The sequence below is a fragment of the Panthera uncia genome, chromosome A2 (assembly GCF_023721935.1).
Source record: "Panthera uncia isolate 11264 chromosome A2, Puncia_PCG_1.0, whole genome shotgun sequence".
Lineage (NCBI taxonomy): Eukaryota > Metazoa > Chordata > Mammalia > Carnivora > Felidae > Panthera > Panthera uncia.
Genome location: NC_064816.1, coordinates 41,814,575 through 41,833,857, shown reverse-complemented (window position 1 = coordinate 41,833,857; position 19,283 = coordinate 41,814,575). Strand labels below are relative to the sequence as shown.

At 38.0% G+C, this 19,283-nt stretch overlaps 1 protein-coding gene across 1 annotated transcript in view; it reads right to left on the bottom strand.

Moving 5' to 3' along the window:
- The window catches only part of CNTN6 (contactin 6), a 226,497-nt gene that overhangs the window by 61,664 nt on the left and 145,550 nt on the right, over positions 1 to 19,283 (bottom strand). The window contains exons 8-10 of the mRNA XM_049640894.1: positions 16,801 to 16,937; positions 15,186 to 15,315; positions 13,050 to 13,200 (exon numbers count right to left, since the gene is read on the bottom strand). Of these exons, the coding sequence (XP_049496851.1) occupies positions 13,050 to 13,200; positions 15,186 to 15,315; positions 16,801 to 16,937 (418 nt within the window). The remainder of the gene's footprint in view (positions 1 to 13,049; positions 13,201 to 15,185; positions 15,316 to 16,800; positions 16,938 to 19,283) is intronic.

Sequence of the window (19,283 nt, the reverse complement as noted above, 5' to 3'; positions counted from 1 at the left end):
ACACAGATTCTGGGTGACTGAATGGTGACACAGATTAGGAGATGGCAGACAAGAGTAGTTGCTAAATAACATAATTATTTGGTGTCATGATATGTCTTTATTCCAACAGCATGCCAGAGTGCGCTGCTGTTTCCCGTGAAATGTTAAGGAAATGTGATTTAACATTAACAAAACAGCATCAGATGGAAAGTTTAGCTAAATTAATCCAGTGAAAGAGGCTGTTCAGTAGAAGAGAAGGAAAGAGAAAGAAAAGTGTCTCCATTTGCTGAAGTATTTTGGGATGCTGGAGAAAACACAAAAGAGAATTAATACAGATTCATATGCTAACGTGCCTCACTACCGAAGCAGAGCAAAAGAAGACATGGGAAATTATAAAGTTGACAAAGGACAAAAAAAGTTTGTGAACACAGGACTTAAAAGGCATTTTTTTTTTAAAAAAAGTATGCCCGTAAAATAAGTAGAGGAGAATCCATTGAAAACACAATGAGACAGAAAGAGCTGTGCAGAATGAAAGTTCAAACATTGCCAGGACATTTTGATTATACTTTCATTACATATATGATGATGAGCCTATTGTGGGATCTCAAGACTTTGAAAGTTTGCAAATGTAAAGTTGTATCTGAAGCATACTCTGAAACAGAAGAGATTCAGGTACAGCCAGGTGACCTTAAACCTGGAATTTTACCCCTGAGGTCCTTGGTTTCCCTCAAGCATAGCAAGAGAGGAATTTGGGCTGGGACATTTATTATTATTTCCCTTTTCACTCTACCTCTGGGGCGTCTGGGTAGCTCAGTCAGCTACACGTCCAACTTCGGGTCAGGTCATGATCTCACCATTCGTGGGTTCAAGTCCCGTGTCAGGCTCTGTGCTGACAGCTCAGAGCGTGGAGCCTGCTTTGGAGTCTCTCTCTCTCTCTCTCTCTCTCTCTCTCTCTCTCTCCCCCTCCTCTGCTCTTGTTCTGTCTCTCAACAACAAATACATGAAAAGAAAAAAAATTCACTCTATCTCTGTCCTTCAGTGATTTCAGAAGGTGGTATATCTGGGAAATATTTTCCCCTGCTGTCCTGAATGTGGTTTTGGTGGTAGATGGGAGTGGAATCTCCAATTCCGGTTCCTTTCTGGCTACTGAACTATTGTATTCCTCAGAGTTTATAGAACCAAACTTACAAACATGGCTGAGGATGGGATACCAACTTAGATGTGACTCCGTGTCTGCTAACTCTAATTATATCTTCTTCTTAATTGTAATACATAATTACATATCTAGATCAAGTCCCTCATGGACCTTAGGGAGTTTATCCTTATTTACCAAATTTGCATATCTATGCCTATATGTCACCAAAAATTATATTGTATGTTAAATTAACAATCTAATCAGTATGGCACGAAACAGACACTCAGATCAATGGAACAGAATAGAGAACCCAGAAATGGACCCACAAACGTATGGCCAGCTAATCTTTGACAAAGCAGGAAAGAATATCCAATGGAATAAAGACAGTCTCTTCAGCAAGTGGTGCTGGGAAAACTGGACAGTGACATGCAGAAGAATGAACCTGGACTACTTCCTTACACCATACACGAAAATCAACTCAAAATGCATGAGAGACCTAATGTAAGACGGGAAGCCATCAAAATCCTCAAGGGGTAAGCAGGCAAATACCTCTTTGATCTTGGCCGCAGCATCTTCTTACTCAACACATCTCCAGAGGGATGGAAACAAAGGGAAACAAAGGCAAAAATGAACTATTGGGACCTCATCAAAATAAAAGGTTTCTGAACAGTGAAGGAAACAATCATCAAAACTAAAAGGTAGCCGACAGAATGGGAGAAGATATTTGCAAATGACATATCAGATAAAGGGTTAGTATCCAAAATCTATAAAGAACTTATCCAACTCAACACCCAAAAAACAAATAATCCAGTGAAGAAAAGGGCAAAAGACATGAATAGACACTTCTCCAAAGAAGACATCCAGATGGCCAACTGACACTTGAAAAAAGGCACATCACTCAACATCAGGGAAATACAAATCAAAACCACGAGACACCACCTCACACCTGTCAGAATGGCTAACATTAATAACTCAGGCAACAACAGATGTTGGCAAGGATGTGGAGAAAGAGCATCTCTTTTGTACTGTTGGTGGGAATGCCAGCTGGTGCAGCCATTCTGGAAAACAGTATGGAGGTTCCTCAAAAAATTAAAACTAGAACTACCCTACGACCCAGCAATTGCACTACAGGTATTTATCCAAGGGATACAGGGATGTTGTTTTGAAGGGACACATATACCCCAATGTTTATAGCAGCACTATCAACAATAGCCAAATTATGGAAAGAGCTCAAATGTCCATCAATGGATGAATGGATAAAGAAGATGTGGTGTATACACACTCACACACACACACACACACACACACACAAACAATGGCGTATTACATGGCAATCAAAAAGAGTGAAATCTTGCCATTTGCAACTATGTGGATAGAACTAGTGGGTATTATGCTAAGTGAAATTAATCAGAGAAAGACAAATATCATGCAACTTTACTCACATGAGGACTTTAAAACACAGATGAACATCAGGGAAGGGAAGCAAAAATAATATAAAAACAGGGAGGGGGACAAAACAGAAGAGACTCTTAAATATGGAGAACAAACGGAGGGTTACTGGAGAGGTTGTGGGAGGGAGGGATGGGCTAAATGGGTAAGGAGCATTAAGGAATCTACTCCTGAAATCATTGCTGCACTATATGCTAATTTGGATGTAAATTAAAAAAAAATACAATTTAAAAAATCTAATCAGTCATTTGAATCATTTGAATATTGTAGACAGAGGAGGCTAAGCCATTAAGAGGACTGATTTATTTTATTTTATTGGTGTGAATTAAGACTCTATCTAATGCAACTACATACAGACTTATTCTATACCTTTTATTGATAGAAAATTAGAACGTGACTGTATATATCACTGTTTTTAGAAGAGTTTTAGTCTTAACTAAAAAAAAATGAATAAGTAATGTATATAGTATGATGTTCTGCTTTTGGCTCCACAGATGGACACTGCATTACATCGGAAAACTAACTAAAGGCCTACCTGGTGGTACTGAAGATTACACAAAACTTTGGAGTCAGATCTTCCTGGAAGTGAACGCATTTCTATGATTAAAAGTGTGTAACTTTAGCTGTGATGTTTAACTTCGCTAAGCCTTAGTTCTAACCACCTAAAAAATATAAACAAATAACACACCCCTCATAGGCATCTTTTAAAAGTAAATGAAATGATGTCTCTAACATCCCAACACACTACCCACCCATGATAGGTACTCCATAAGTTGATATTATTACTACTACTATTATTGTTATTATTTGAGGAGACTCAGGGTCAACAACGAGAAAACCGGATTTCTGACTGTATTTGTTAATTTAACCTTAGAAGGAAAACAAAAATGTGTATATTTAAGTATACCTAAGCACCCCTAAGCAGTCAAAGAGTCAACCATTGGATGGCTCTCAAAATGATTTGTGTCTGTACTTGTAGGAATTATATCCTGCAAGGAGGAAGGTAGGTGCATATCCAAACCTTTCAATCGGCATCATGTGTGACACTGTCTATGTGGTAAGACAGACACATAATCAACCTGTTTTCCGCACCTTTGTTTTCTAGGAAAAGTTCCTCTCTACACTTCAAGGGTCATTTCATGTCCCTCCAACCTGCTGAGGCCTTTTCTGAAAGGCTGTAAGCTGAGTCAGTCCTCACCATCTTTTGTCTGTGATAACACACACCCCCGTTGCACTGGAGCTATTGACCTGTCTGCTTCCCCCACAAGACTCAGAGCTCATTCAAATTTATAAACCCAGAATTTTTTCACAAGGCCTGTCAAAGTGGTTTGCAACTGTGCATATAAATAAATGAATAGTTTGACAAGTCACACTTGAGAATCAGATTTGTCACTCCAAATCAGCAATTCTCTAACTGTGCTCTCAGAAAATATAGGGGCTTCTCAGGGCACACTACGGGCTGCTGGAAGGAAGGCAGCTTATGGCTGAGGGAAAGTGGGCGGGGCATTGAGAGGGGCTCTGGGTCTCCCTCTTGGACATTAGTCAGATTGGTTCACTATTAGCTGTTTTATGAAATGGGCTCTAGCATTAGCTTCCTTTGGAAACAAAACAAGAACACCTGCCCTGCCAAAAACAAAACAAAACAAAACAAAACAACAACAACAACAACAACAACAACAACAAAACCCAATTCTACTATGGGAAAAAAAGAAAAAAAGATAAAGGAAAATGGGAAATAATAGCCAGTGACTAAAAAAAAAAAAAAATGCTCTGACAAGCCTCACTCTTCATTGTGAAGATATTAACAAGACTGACTTTCACACAGTTGGTTGGGCTTTTATTTCTTCAACTGGATCATAATTTCTACAAGACAGCAATTCTATCCATCCCATTTATTTCTATTGATTTACGTTCTAGATGTCCACCAGCATGGATGAAAAGGTGTGGGTGTAACAAATACCTGTAGAGCAACCATTTCATTTCTAAGTAAGTAGCATTGTATTTTAAGCACATCAAGTAATCACTTCTTTCCACAAACGTCAAACTAAGAACAAAAGGTCATTTGTGTAAATTGCACTAATAACTGACCTTTTCTTCCTATAAAATTATTGCTGCTGAATATTTATGTAAATTTTGGAGGATATAAATGTCACTCAGAAATTAGAAGCATGCACTAAAGTAAGTGGATACCATTCCATGGCCAATTGTATTCATGTTTCCAAACAGTAACTGAACTAAGGACTTCTATCTCCTTGGCAGGGAGATAAGACAAAGAATCAAGCACTTTAAATAGGAAGCAAAGTTCTGGGGGGAAAGGAGATACAATGAAGTTTCTATTTTTCAAGCAGTATGTTTGCATCAAACCAGTATTTCTCTAAGGGGTGTTCAAAAGTCTCAGCTTCTCCTCAGAGCAGAGGGGGTGAACTTACAATAAAAATGCAGATTCCTCAGCCCCGCTTCATACCCACTGACTGAAAATCTTGGACACGGCTCTGGGATCTGCATTTTTCACAAGGTTCTTATACATGATCAAGTTTGAAGCCTACTGATACAGACTACAAATTCAAACTCTACAATGAATCTTATATATTTTTCAACATAAGGTACGGTACAAGAATATAAGGTGCTATTTATTTGGGGAACTATTTTGCTTGGTCATATTTTCCCTTGGTTTAAAGCTACAGGATGGTGTTACCCATCATTAAAACATTTTAAATAGGGAACCAGACCAGTAAGAGTCTAACCCAAGGCAGTGGTGTAAAACAGCACACACTCAGCTGGGCAGGCTGAGTTTAAAGGCAGGCTTTACATCTTTAATGAACCAGAGCTTTCTCTGACCATGGCAGGCAGGTGGTTTCACATGCACTCTGCTGAAGGGTCAGTGCACCAGACCGGTAGAGGCCAGTGGGGATAAAGAAAGAAGGATTGGATGCAAGAGGAAAAAACTGAGGGCAAGACTGACAGGGGCGCACAGGATTTCAGCTTGTTAAATCTTTGCGTGACAGAGGCAAGAGTATCAGATGGCTCTTGACATCTTTAGCATGTATTCCCTTGGAAAGGCTCACCTTAACAAGGCTCTCAGGAGTTGAGTAGGAACAATTTAAAATTTTATTACATAGAAGCAGCACAGAAGGGAGATTGTAATAAGCCTGGCATTATGCAGACTGTCATTCTTCCTTAAACATGGGAACATATGGTTCATTTGCCTATTTGATACTCATGCTACCTGATGTACTAAGCACTATTACATTAAGTAGTTGGTGATACGAAATAAAATTAGGTTTATTTGCTTGTTCCATTAGGAACCTTTGCAAGGAGGAGGAAGAGATAGAGAAGCCTGTGTGCTGGTGACAACATTCTTGTTAAAGTTGCACTGAATAGACTTGTGTGGAGGGGATATTTTATGAAGGTTGAGCACTTGAGGATAAATGTAAAGGAATAAGGTAAAGTGGTGATAGAGAAAGGAGACATTGAAAGATACATAGAGAAGGGTCAAACAGGAAGGAGGCATCATATCACTGGCTCTCTTGCATCCAGGCGGACAGACCCCCATTAGGTGATAACCCAAAAGGTGAGATGGTTGTAAAAAGGCTCCCGGGAAAAGCAGAATGGTGGCAAAATGTTGGGCAATGGCCTATGTAACCAAAGGAACTACTCTGTCTAGCTAGTTTAGCAAAGAGTGGAATGAAGACAAACTAATTTTTATTCTGTTCATCTTCTGTGTCAATACGCTAAGTAAGGGCTTTCAAGGAGATCCTCCCAAGGGTACTCTTTTTGCTCATGAAGAGAAGAAAGATGACACTACTTGCTCAAGAACCACTGATTCTATCTTGGCACAGAGAATACCCTGTTTCTCTTACCTTCTTTCTCTTCATCTCCTACTCACTCATCTCTACTTCCTCTTTCCTACTCATTCACTGCCATTTTTGACCTACCCCCCTTCCTCCACCCAGCACTTCCTCACAAAGGACTACTGTGTTAAGAGGGAGAGCTCAGGGCGTTGGAGCGCTATGCAGTTGGAAGTGGGCCTGCCAGGTTTGGGGCTCGAAGGCCAAAATACTGAATAAGCTCCATTACTAGATTCCATACTACCTAAGGGATTCATATGTTCCCAAAAGGTATATGTACTGTGTCAAGGGCCCAGGGCCACACAGGGTTTCAGAGTATCAGTATTAGAGAATAAAGCACACAAAATTCATGGATGTGAGAAGGTCTGTTTGTAACTCTCCCTCCCTCCTTCTCTCACTCTCTCTCTCTCTCTCTCTCTCTCTCTCCCTCTCTCTCTCTCTCTCCCTCTCTCTCTGCCCCCCCTTTCCAACCCCAAGTGGATAGAGGTAATAAAATTGGTTCTAGGAGTTCACCAGTGTTCTGATATCAAGTCTGAGAAATATAATCACATTCTAAGACCAACTGCCAAGGGCTAGAACCTCTACTTTTCAGTTTGATAGTCAGTGAATCTCCAAGTATCTTTTTATTCAGCTCTTTGAGATTACCAGGGTAAAGGTAGTAGAAAAGTAACCATATGTAACTATGTGACAACTTTGTTCCTCAGGAATGTATCTGCATATGAAAAAAGTGTACTTTAATTTTAAGATATATAATGTATCTGATATACTGCCTGACTTATAGAAAGTGTTTAAAATGGTTATTTTCATTATTAATGACCATTTGTCTGCTATATAACAGGATTTTATTTTGTTTTCTTTTGCTTTATTTTATTTTATCTTAGGAAATGAGAGAGAAATGTGTATTTTTCTTTCCTTTCTTTTTGTTTTTTAGAAGAATGAAGAAATGTGGTGGATTATTTATTAATTCAATTATATTTCAATAATGGGAAAAACATTCTATCTCTTTATTTTTATTGTTCAGAGATTTTATGCACACTCTGACCAAATCCCAGGTGGTTTAGGCACTGTATTTAATGCTGCCTGTCAGAGGACAACTTTGAGCTGTCTGTCCAGCAGGTTAACATTTCCTATTAAATTTACGAGGTGATCCCTGAGCAGATAGCCAGCAGTCGCTGAGCACAAGGAGATAAATAAATCTAGGCCTTTGATTTCTGTCAGTTCACTTGCTAAGTGGATCCATGAGGAAAAAAAAGAAGCGATTAATCAAACTTAGCCGATGTGAAATTGATTCCCTCAGTTGCCTCAGAATGCCTTGCAGAGATACCTTTGTGGGTTTTACCCTGGCTGGTAGAGGTAAGAATGTGTAACTGGGATTTGCATGAAGATTAAGATAACAGCAATAAATGCACCCGATAGCAGTAGAGTATAGAGATCACCCAGCCTTTCCACAGATACCACCAACTGAGTCTCATAGAACCATGTGGGAGAGACAAGTACTATTTTCTCTAAGTGAGAACTAGTGAAGTTAAACGACTTGCTAGAAGTTATCAACTACATGAGGGGTAGGGTTAGGACTTGAACCCAGACCCTCTGACTCCCAATAACTTCAAAGACAAACACTTTCTTACGAAAGGATATTATGTGTCACATATTTGACTCGCTTAACATTTTACCCACCACACCTAGTCCAGTGTTTGGAACAAAATAGGTGCTCATTAAATATTTACAGACTGAATGAACACATCATGGGCCTATTAATTATTAAGTACGTTTTTGGTTTAAATGCAAAATGTCTTAAGTCAGGCAGATATGAACAACCCAAAGTAAATGTTACCTTTCATTGATTTAGCAACACAGAAAATATTTATTGAATGTCTATTATGTCCCAGGTTTGAGCTGGGTGCTGGGCATATAATGGTGAAGGAAACAGTGGTTCTCACCACGCTGTGGTGCTACAGTGTGGCTGCTAGGGCTCTCTAACCTCTGAATCCACCCAATGAGATCATTTTAGCTGTTTTGAACAATTTAAAGCAATCACCATGTCTGGCTCAATCGCTTGGCCACCTGAGGAAACCAGCGCAATACATAGAAAATTATAAGTATGATAGCAGCTGCAATTTTAACCTGGCACACTAATGTTTTGCATTGATTTCTATTTCTATTTCTAATATATAAACCCTATTCTGGCAGTCACTACATGGGTATAGGGTTTAATGTTTCTTAAAGTTGTTTTGATTGTATTTCACCTTAAATAAATCCAGAGAACAGTCACCTCAAAGGAAAGAAAGAGAGCGAGAGAGAGAGAATATGCTAGTGGTTGTATACAAGGTCAGGCCACTCATCAGTGACAGAACTGGGACCAAAATCCCCGTTTTCTTTTTGTTGTTGTTGTTATTTTTAAGTTTTTAATGTTTATTTTTGAAGGAGAGAGAATGAGTGGGAGAGGGGCAGAGAGAGAGGGAGACACAGAATTCAAAGCAGGCTCCAGGCTCTGAGCTGTCAGTACAGAGCCCAACACAGGGCTCGAACTCACAATCTGTGAGATCATGACCTGAGTGAATGCAGTCACCCAACCGACGGAGCCACCCAAGCACCCCAAAATCCCCATTTTCTAATTCCCAATGCAGGATTCTTTGCAACACATGCCCGTTTTCACCACAGGAACGTACCTCTGCTTCTGTTCAGTTTAGGTGTTATTGCTAAATGACTTGTAGCTCCAAAAAGAATGAAGTAGATGTCTTAAGACCATACATTCCCAGCAGGAAACCAGGAAGCCTGTGGACTGTAATGCCATCTATCTATTTTCAGATGTAGGAAAACTTTTCTACTTGGACAGTCTGCCATGAATACAAGTACTTATAAAGACAGAAATCATAAAAGAGTCAAGACTTCAACTGAAGCACACAGGCCAATAAGAAACATATTAATTATATTTAGAATTCTTGCTTGATCTGAATTACCAACACGTGAAAGTAGGTTAAATCATGTAATAACAGCCATTCCAAAAATGAAGAATCAAGTATGCTCTCTGTTACCTGTTGAGTGGAATAGACCTGGAAAAAGAGATGGGCAACTTGGCATAGAGTCTAAGCTTTATCATTTACTATATAGGTGATGTATGCTGTCTCATTTCATGTAAGAGTAGAGGAAAGTGTCAAAATATATATATTGCCACCATTTTTTTATAAGTAGGCAATACAGTAAGATTACTTTGAATAGGCTTCTTTAGAGTCCTTTCAACCATCTCTAGGCAGTTACACTTTACTGGAAGCAAGAGTTAGTGACAATGAAATTTCAAAGGAGACAGCTCCGTATACAAGCTTTATAACAGAAAGTAAAAATGTGCATTTTCCCACACAGGTCAAGAACTAAAAACTATTCCTACTTGGGATCATTGTAAACATTTAAGTTGTTGTCCATATGTGGCTTTTTAAACCTTTCTATGTGTACAGCTGTGTCATGTTTTAACAGAGGTATGAAAGGGTAGGAATTATATTTATGTTTCTACTGAAGTGAAATAAGCAGTCTGGCATGGCGTTTCGAAATGTACACTGGGATTCAGTGTTTCTGTCTTTGAATTTAGGATCTAGTTCTGTAAAACTCCTTCCTACTCTCCTTCCTTCCTTCGTTTGTTCCTTCCTTCTCTAATTTTTACCTTCAACTTCTTTGGAAATCCCCATGATGAGACTAGAAAAAACCCATTAAGTCAACACAAATAGAAACACAGATGCAGTATTTCCCAAAAAGCAGCATGAAGCCATGCACTCAATGAAACCAGTCAGGTCAGAAGGCAATAGAAGTAGGGACAGGACAGGGATCATGCAGAGACACAAAGTCTCACGGATGGCTGTATGACCTTTGCAAATTACTGCTTAAGGTAATCTAGAACTGGCAGAGATACACCTCTGTAATTACTACGTACTTCTGCGGCTCAGATTTATTTATTTTTTTTCAATTTTTCAAGACGTGTGCTCAGGAGAAAATTCTTTTTGTTTCTTTTCTTTTATTGAAACCTGTAATGAAGTCCTATAGCAATGAGAGAACGAAATTAGAGAAGAAGCATCTGTGAATAGAAATCACACAGATCACTCCTTTAATTATAGTGAGACACGGGGTGCCTGGGTGGCTCAGTCGTATGAGCGTCTGACTTCATCTCAGGTCATGATCTTGTGGTTGAGAGTTTGAGCCCCAAGTTGGGCTCTATGCTAACAGCTCAGAGCCTGGGGCCTACTTCAGATTCCATATCTCCCTCTCTCTGCACCCTCCCGCTCCCCTGTCACTCAATGCTCTGTCTTGCTCTGTCTCAAAAATAAATATAAACATTAAAAAAATTAATTATAGTGAGACAATGCTTATTCTGATATGCTCTTAGTGATTATTCAAAAGATGAAAAGGTCCCAAATTCATTCTAGATGGGACAAAACAAAACATAAACCTGAAAAGTCATTTCAAAGCAGTTTCCCTCAAACCTCTCATTTCCTTACTTTATTTATTTATTTATTTATTTATTTATTTATTTATTTCCTTACTTTATTCAAATATTCTTCCTTCTCTTTCTCCTCCCCACATACATGGTGTTTAAGTGTTTAACGTTTATAGAAAGTAAACAACACTCATTCCTGCTCCTTATGTGAGGACTTTGAGTCACTTTAGGAAATGAAGTAATCGATTTGTCCCAACTCTCAGTACAAAGTGCTGCATTGGATACTTTGGTATCTCTTGAGTCTTCTAATTCTACAGCAGTGTCTTCGAACCTCAATTAAGTTTTAGGAATCAAAGAGGAATCATTTAAAAGGAATCCACATCCAAAGCTGTTGAGAATACCTGCAGTGATCTCCTAGGCAGTCTACACAGAGGAAGGAGCCCAGTCAGGGCTAGGGAAACAGATTTCCCCTTCATCAATCTTTTCCCCTTGGCTTTGAAGCTTCTGCTCTTATGTCGCAAGGCATCTTGTCCAGAAGAGCTTTTCTCTAAAGCTAGTGACGTCTTATATATTCATCCTTTTTGACACATTCATTCATTCCACAGATATTTATTGAGTTTAGGTTCTATACCAAAGGCACAGGGCATGCACAGACAGATTTGACAAAATCCCTGTCCTGGGAAAAGCTTCAGTGTAGGGCTATACAGACCACTGGAGACAGGGGGCAGCAAGGAATGGGAGTGCCCTAGAAAGGTCTTTATCTTGTCTATCTTGTCATGTCAGGAGAGCATCTTCAAGGCTCCAGATATAACCCTGATAGCACTCTATACCATCTGCTCTTCTTGTTTGTTTTAACCCCCTTTTCTCTCTCTCTTGACTACAAAGGCAGTCCTAGATCAGAAATAAAAATGGCATCCCTGCCTCCAGCCCATGACATTTTTACTGGCTCAGAAGATTCAATGCCAAAACCCAGATTTCTAGCTTTTCTGGAAATGTTTGAAGTTCTACAACCCTGTCTCAAGTTCTATCTTCCCACAAAAAAATGTCTACCTAAACTTGGAGTGACTATCTAGTTTTGGTGTAGAATTCACTCTCCAGACCTGTCTCATACTCTGGCAACCACCATATCTCCATATCTTATCATACATCATGCTTCAGCTGTCCTTTTTCTTTTCTTATAAACGTTTTTTAATGTTTATTTTTTGAGAGAAAGAGAGAGACAGAGTGCCAGCAGAGGAGGGGCAGAGAGAGAGGAAGACACAGAATCTGAAGCAGGCTCCAGACTCTGAGCTGCCAGCACAGAGCCTGACGTGGGGCTTGAACCCACAAACCACGATATCATGACCTGAGCTGAAGTCGGACACTTAACTGACTAAGCCACCCAGGTGTCCCTGTCCTTTTTTTTGCATGGCCTGTCTTGTTCATTTATGTTACTGGACTAGTAGGCTACGCATATGAATTAATGACACATATGATCTGACAAAGAGCTCACTGAAACATTTTCCTATGTTCAGCACAGTGGCTCATGCAGGGTAGTATTCCACTGCACATCTGGTCACACGGTAACATGCACGGGTCATTCCAATAGAGCCACACATATTGCCTAGTCGTCCCTAGGTATACAAGGTTCTATAGTACAATGCAGCAAAATTTATTCTAAGTAGAGAAAAACACCTGTTTTGCTCTGTCTAAACTCTCATAGAAAACATGCCAGTGCTGATCCAGGATTTCTCAATCACATCTAGAACAGAAGGAAACCTCTTTTCTTTCTCTACAGGAACCTCTCTACATTTTTTTTTTTCATGTGGAGAATTCATTTTGTCATGGGGCGAACACCTGTGTGACTATTTAAAAACCACAACACCAGGTGTGTGAGTATAAGTGTCTTTCTCTTTTATGTAATGCTCTTCTCACTGATTTCTCAGCAGGCTGGGTCAGGAAGAAGCTGCAAGCTGAATATAGAAAAAAAGGTCTTAAAGGATTTTTTAAAATATGTCTATTACAAGTGCATGCACTAAATATGTTGCAGCAAAATTATACAAATAGGTCTTAAGTTTGTAAGATTCTTTAGTTTTTGCTGCCATGTGAAAATGTTTGGTATCTGTGAGTACCCAGTTGTAAGCTTACCCTAAGGGAGAGGATTTAGAAGACTTAGATTTGGAAGACGTTATACGGCAAAATATCTCAAAATATGAAACAAAAGAGATCTATTTACCTTTTGCTCTGTCTTAGGCTCTCCATTCCTCTTTTCCAGGAGATAGCTGCCCTAGGAAAAGCAGTTGGTTTGCATTTGATAGTGATATCCCCACCAACTTGCACAACTGAAGTTTTTTTAAGAGGATTCTTAGAGAAATCAGGAGCTGAGGCTAAAAACAAAATTAAAACCAAATTGTTAAGTTAGTCACTTAATTAACACGTGGTAACCTGATGGTGTAGTATACGAGACAGGATTTAAGGTTAACATGCAGAGCTTTTTTCAAGCTATTCTGCTCAGGTTGTTCTGGGACAAGTTACCAATTTAGCATCTTGGAGTTCTATTTTCATTTGAAAAATGAAGATGACAACAGATAATTACTTCAGAAATTTACTGAGGAGATTAAATGAGATAACATCTGTAAAGAACTCTAGCATAGTGCCTGGCACAAAGTATGTGTTCAATAAATGTAATTTATTTTTGTTTTGGTTCTAGTCATTGAAATAACAAAGGGCAATCAGGGCAGGGGAAGAACCAAGTTACAAAGAGCCACATTCTAAATCGTGTTTACAACAAAGAGGGTGAAGGTTGTCCCATAAGAGAGAGAAGAAGAGATTTTAACCCTGATTAGGGAAATCATTAAATCTCTTCCAGTCAAGGTAATGATCCTAAATGGGAAATATAAAATATCACTGAAATAAAGCAGAAATACTCTATCACTTTGTCAGATTTATTCAGGCAAGCCATTAACCAGCTAAATGGAAATACTCTGCCTTCGGTAGAAGCAGGCAAGCTGAGCAGATTTTTTTTTTTTAAATGTCAGTTTCAACTTTGTCCCCACTCAATAAATGTTGAACAAATACCAATTCATGAGGGTGAGAAATTATTAGACTGCCTGGATGTATCTGAGTCTTTCCAGCTTCATGAATGTGGGAAGCCATGTGTCCAATCCTCACTCCTAGCTTGAAGTCTAAGTGGGCTGAAATTCCTTGAGATATGCCATGCTCTCTTGTTTCTGGGCATTTAAAGTATTGCTTCTCTTTACTGACTTGTGCATGCTTTTTCTACGGATCTCAGGCTTCAAGAGAACATCTTCAATTTAGGTTATTTTCAGCTTGTCATGAAGTCTGATAACACCTTCTCAGTTATTCACCATAATAATCATATTTTAAAATTTAGCTTTTTTTCCTCAGTGAAACTATAGGTTCTATGAAAGTAAAGATCACTTAAGTATTGATAATTATATCTTTACTACTTACTACACAATAACTTTTCAATAAATAGTAGTGATTGGAAGAATAAACAAATCAATGGCCATTGTCCATAAGCTTATGAAACCTTGTCTCTTTGCTTGATCCTTCCTCTCTCATTCCATTTCTTCCTACCATTAAGAAAACTTTGTGCTAAAAGAGACTGGTGGGTTGTTTGTTGTAACACACACCACTGAGAATATCATTCTTGAACTGCTTCTATCCTAAATTTTCCACTACAAGGACTCATCTTCCCAGCTTTCCTTGAGGTCTGGGTGGTCTTGTGGCAGGGTTCTAGCCATTGTCATAAAATGATTTTACTGTAAGGATGCACAGAAATTTTGTATTTTCTAATGAGAGGGATAGATTTGGTCACTTTTTTTCCTTCCCTCTCCTTCTCCCTTAAGTATGGATTTTATTCCTGTAGCTAGAGCAGTCACTCCCTCAAGGCTACAAGCATGAGGGAAAATTTAAAGGATAATATTATCAATCACGGTGCTGTGGTTCAGTTACCACTCCTGAAATTCTTGTTAAAAGATAAAATAAATACCTGCTAAAATCACTATAAATTGAGATTTTCTTTTCCTATCTTTTGTTTGTTAGCAGTTGAAACACTCCTAAAGGATAATTTTGAGTTGTACTCAACCCATGTGCTACGATCAGCTTTGGAGGACCCTTGTTCTGGCTTGGATGTACTCAACAGCAGACTTCTCTGGAAGCACTAATGTATTGCTCAAGCAGAATAATGATTTTCACCCTGCCTTTTTTTTATAGTTAATTTAGACATTTCCCATTATTTCAATGGAAAGCAATCTCTAATTTACAGAAAACTTGGGTTGATACTATGTATAATCATAGCTCACTAAAATGTCATTTTGAATTTTTCAGTTATAAATGAATGACTTACCTAATACTCTCAATTCTGCATTTGCATAAATTATCTGATATTTGTTTTCTGCAGCACACTGGTAGACACCAGAATCTGACACATTCAGCATAGTTATGATAAGTGTCCCATTTTCTATTTGAATTCTTTCCTAATAAAAGAAAAGCCACATAAAGATGTTAGTGTGTTAATGTAGGCACTCTCTTAACCAGAATACACTATTAAACATTGGTACATTTCTACAATATATGATATTTTGGTGCATGAGAACTGATGTTTATGAAGATGGAGCTTAACATACTGCCAGATTCCGAGCAGCTTTTTGAAGTTAAAAAAAGAAATATCCTTCCTATAATTTTAGTAGTTAGTATATTGTACGTTCTCTCATTTCTTTGAAAATTGGCATTGTCTGCATAGAATGTATGTTAACTCTGTTATATGGTATATAAAATAATTTGGATGATTCTAGCCTTCCAATTATTTCAGGAAATAGGGCTAATAATAATGTTAGACATGAATATAATGATTAGAAATATCCTTGGCTTTCCATCATAAGGTCTCCCAAAGACCTGAAATGTGATGGCTTGGTAGTTCTAATTGGAGGAGTTAAATTCTCCTTTTCTGAAGCCTACCATAGTATGCTGAAACAGCCAAATCTGTTACAGAGTCCCATTTGGAGTAGAGAAATACAATTTTGAGTGCACATAATGAAATAGCTTAATAGAGCAAATATAATTAAAAAAAATATTTCAGTATACCTATTACCATCCTTTAACGATAATGAAAGTAGGCTGGAAGAAACAGAAAATGTTCTATGCAAAAAGGCATTCAGGAAGAAAATTTCACTAAAACCAAAACAAAGAAGAGCATTATTTTCATCTTCTAAACACTAGATGTTCTTTGTGGCCCAAGCTGTGCCTACAAGTGCAAAGTAAAAGGGAGAATTAACACAATTATTTGGATAATGTGATGGGGGGGGAAAGCCAATTTTGTCTCATTTTCAGTATACTATACAATAAAGTATGCTCCAAATTGAAAAATGTGGATAATTGCCTCAGTTCTCCACATCCTATGGGTTTAGGGTCATTAGTTTTTGTAAAAGCCAGATAGTGGTTAATGTTTAAGAGCTTGGATTCCATAATCAGATTATGTTTAAAACAAATTCTAATATTTACTAGCTACTGTGTGACTTTGGACAAGTGACCTAACCTGTCTGAAACCAATTTTCTTCATCTATGGAAGAAATAATACTAGCATCTCTCTCATAAAATTGTCATGAGGATACAAAAAAAACGCATGGAAAAATATTTACATAGGACCAGGCTCATACAACAGTTTAGTGGATGTTAATTAAGACGGTGATGGTGATGATGATATCTGAATATGGATCTATCACTGAGTAGTGTGTGACCTTATGCAAGTTGTCCTCTCTACCCTTAATTTTTTCATTTGAAAAATGGGGATAATATTAATAGCTACTTTGAGCTTATTTAAGTACTATATAAATTAGTGTATGTGAGGAGTATACTGCCTTTCCTAGCACCTACTAAGCATCCCATAAACATTAGCTGTTACTGGTAGTAAAAAAATTTCCCTAGGAGATAGGTGAAATTTTAATATCAACATAGTTGCTTACCTCTGGAGTGAGGCGTTCACCATTCTTTAACCAAGTGTACCAAGGATTTGGCTTTCCACTAGCTTTGCATTCCCAAAACAAACTGTCATAGATAGACAGGTAAGTATTTTGGATTTTTTGTTCCCATTCTGGTGGGGCTGTTTCAAAAACAGATAAGAACAACTACTTGGCAAGTCAATTATCCAAAACATTGCACAACATTCCAAGGACTATAGAAAGCAGAAGGACAAAGCTAACTGGGTCCAATTGTACTGAAAACACACGATTGAGGGAAGGGAAATGTAGAAGCCTCAATGTGGAACAACAGAAATCTTGTAAATATCAGTGGTCCTTCGGCATAAGATAAATGTTTGCCATTTGTCATTGTGATGTCCCTTTATAGCAACTTGGGAGTTGTAGGAAAACGTCCAAATGCAGAACAAGGCCAGAGAATAATTTCATGGTAAATATTAGTACATAGGTCAAGTTAGAAAATGTATACTAAATCAGAACCCACTGTGAGCAAAGGTCCATGATTATATTTGGTTTGAACTAACTAAAAGGAAGTTTATCTATATCAGACATAATTACAATTCAATAGCTTGAAGCACAATTCAAATATGAGCCTTATCACATTTTAGGAGGATTAGAGTCCAATTTTTTTTCCCCAACATAAAACTCTTGATAGGAAATGAGAACTTTCGAGTTTTATTTAAGCTCAGCACCTAAATTTAATCCTGGGCATCCATTATCCAAAACCTTATTTTGTAATATGACCAAGTTCTACATTGTACTGAGGCAAAAAAAAACCCAACTGGTTTAATTAACATTAAAGTGTTATTTAGGTGTCAGGTAGTATTATCCTTACTATAATTCATAGAAACAGGTGGGGTGTAAATTAAATGTTCTTTCATAAAATGACAGGAGGCTGCCTGGCTGTGTCATTTATCCCTCTTTTATTTAGGTCTGTCCTCAGATACGTAGGAGTGAATGCAATTTCCTTCGGAATTGCAGGCTTTTATAAGCTAGATATGTAATTGCAGTTAATTCTCCCTCTAGTCATTTGTAGAGATGTTTGCAGACATGTGAGACAACCTGCTCGAGAAGACATAGTTAAAAAACAGAGAAGCCAAACTTTGAACCCTGAAAGCAGAGCCTAAGTTAAGGGGTCATGTTCATTTTGCCTGTTAGGAATGCCAGCCCAAAGATAAGGCATCAGGAAGAGGAAGAGTCTACAGGGAAGGAAAGAGGCAATGCAAGGGTCAGTTATTAAGTTAGCCACCAAGATGGGCCACTGTTACTTGATCCTCTGTGAACTTCTAAGGGGTCTTTACAACTGCCTACTGAGGAAAAGGAAGAGGAAGTATTTATTCATTGGCTTCTGTCCACCATCATTCAAGGTTAGTATAGATGTTCTATATTAGCAGACCCAGGTTGTGTGCACCGAAGTGCTGAGTAGGCTCTAAGAGAACAAAGAAAATCGAAGGAGGAAACAAGACGGACTTGGTGTGGCACCTGAGACAAGACTCTATCAGGTTATACCTACAAAACCTAGAGCTGGTGACTGTAGCAGTGGCTGGAGAAAGAAGTGTGACTGAGAGTCTTTGAAAGTTGTACGAGTATGTCTGACTTCCAGGGTTTTCCCATTGCAACATCTGCTTCCACTAAGATAAAAGGTCCTTCAGAGAGCTGGTCACTGAGAAGAAGGAATCATGATGTCTCACTGTAGTAGAAACTAAGCCTGGGATTACCACCTGTGGAAATCGGGACAACTTCCAGTTACAGAATATGATTATCACAGTTTTGAGGGACAAATTAAGGCAAGAGTTAGATGAAGTAGATGTATGGATGAAAGTGAATCATGTTTCTGAATGTTATTAGCAAAATTTTATAATCTGTGAAGATTGTTGAGAAATTTTCTTAACATGTTTGACCTGGGAAAAGAAATAAATACATATAAAATTCACATAGGTTGTAAAAGTTTGAAATACATATGGTTTTAATGTTTAGTGCAATAATTATAACTTTACAATGTATTTATTTTGTTAATACGTAAATTCTTTGCATGCTTCAGATTCTAAAGACCAAAGTTTTAAATCTTCAACAATGTAGGAAATGCATGAAACAAAGGACCTAGGATTTCAGGTCAACTATATGGGCTTGGATTTTAGATTTTCTTTCTTTCCCTACTGAGTGATTATGCAAAGTCACTTAACTTCTCTGAATAGGTTTCATTTTCTATAATGATATTATTATAATGGTATCATTTTCTATAATCATGATACTTAAAGATTTCTTTTCGAGGTAATAAAGATGGAATATAGAAGAAAAGGGTTCTGAATTTAAACACCGCAATATAATAAAACCGTTTCTTTTCTTAAAATTATCAGGTATTATGCAATTCTCAGGTACTTGAGTCAATACTCTGCTCCTTTGGGAGCATGATAACAAGTAAATCAATAGGTTAATAAGAAGTATAATATTTATCTTATTGACCAATTATC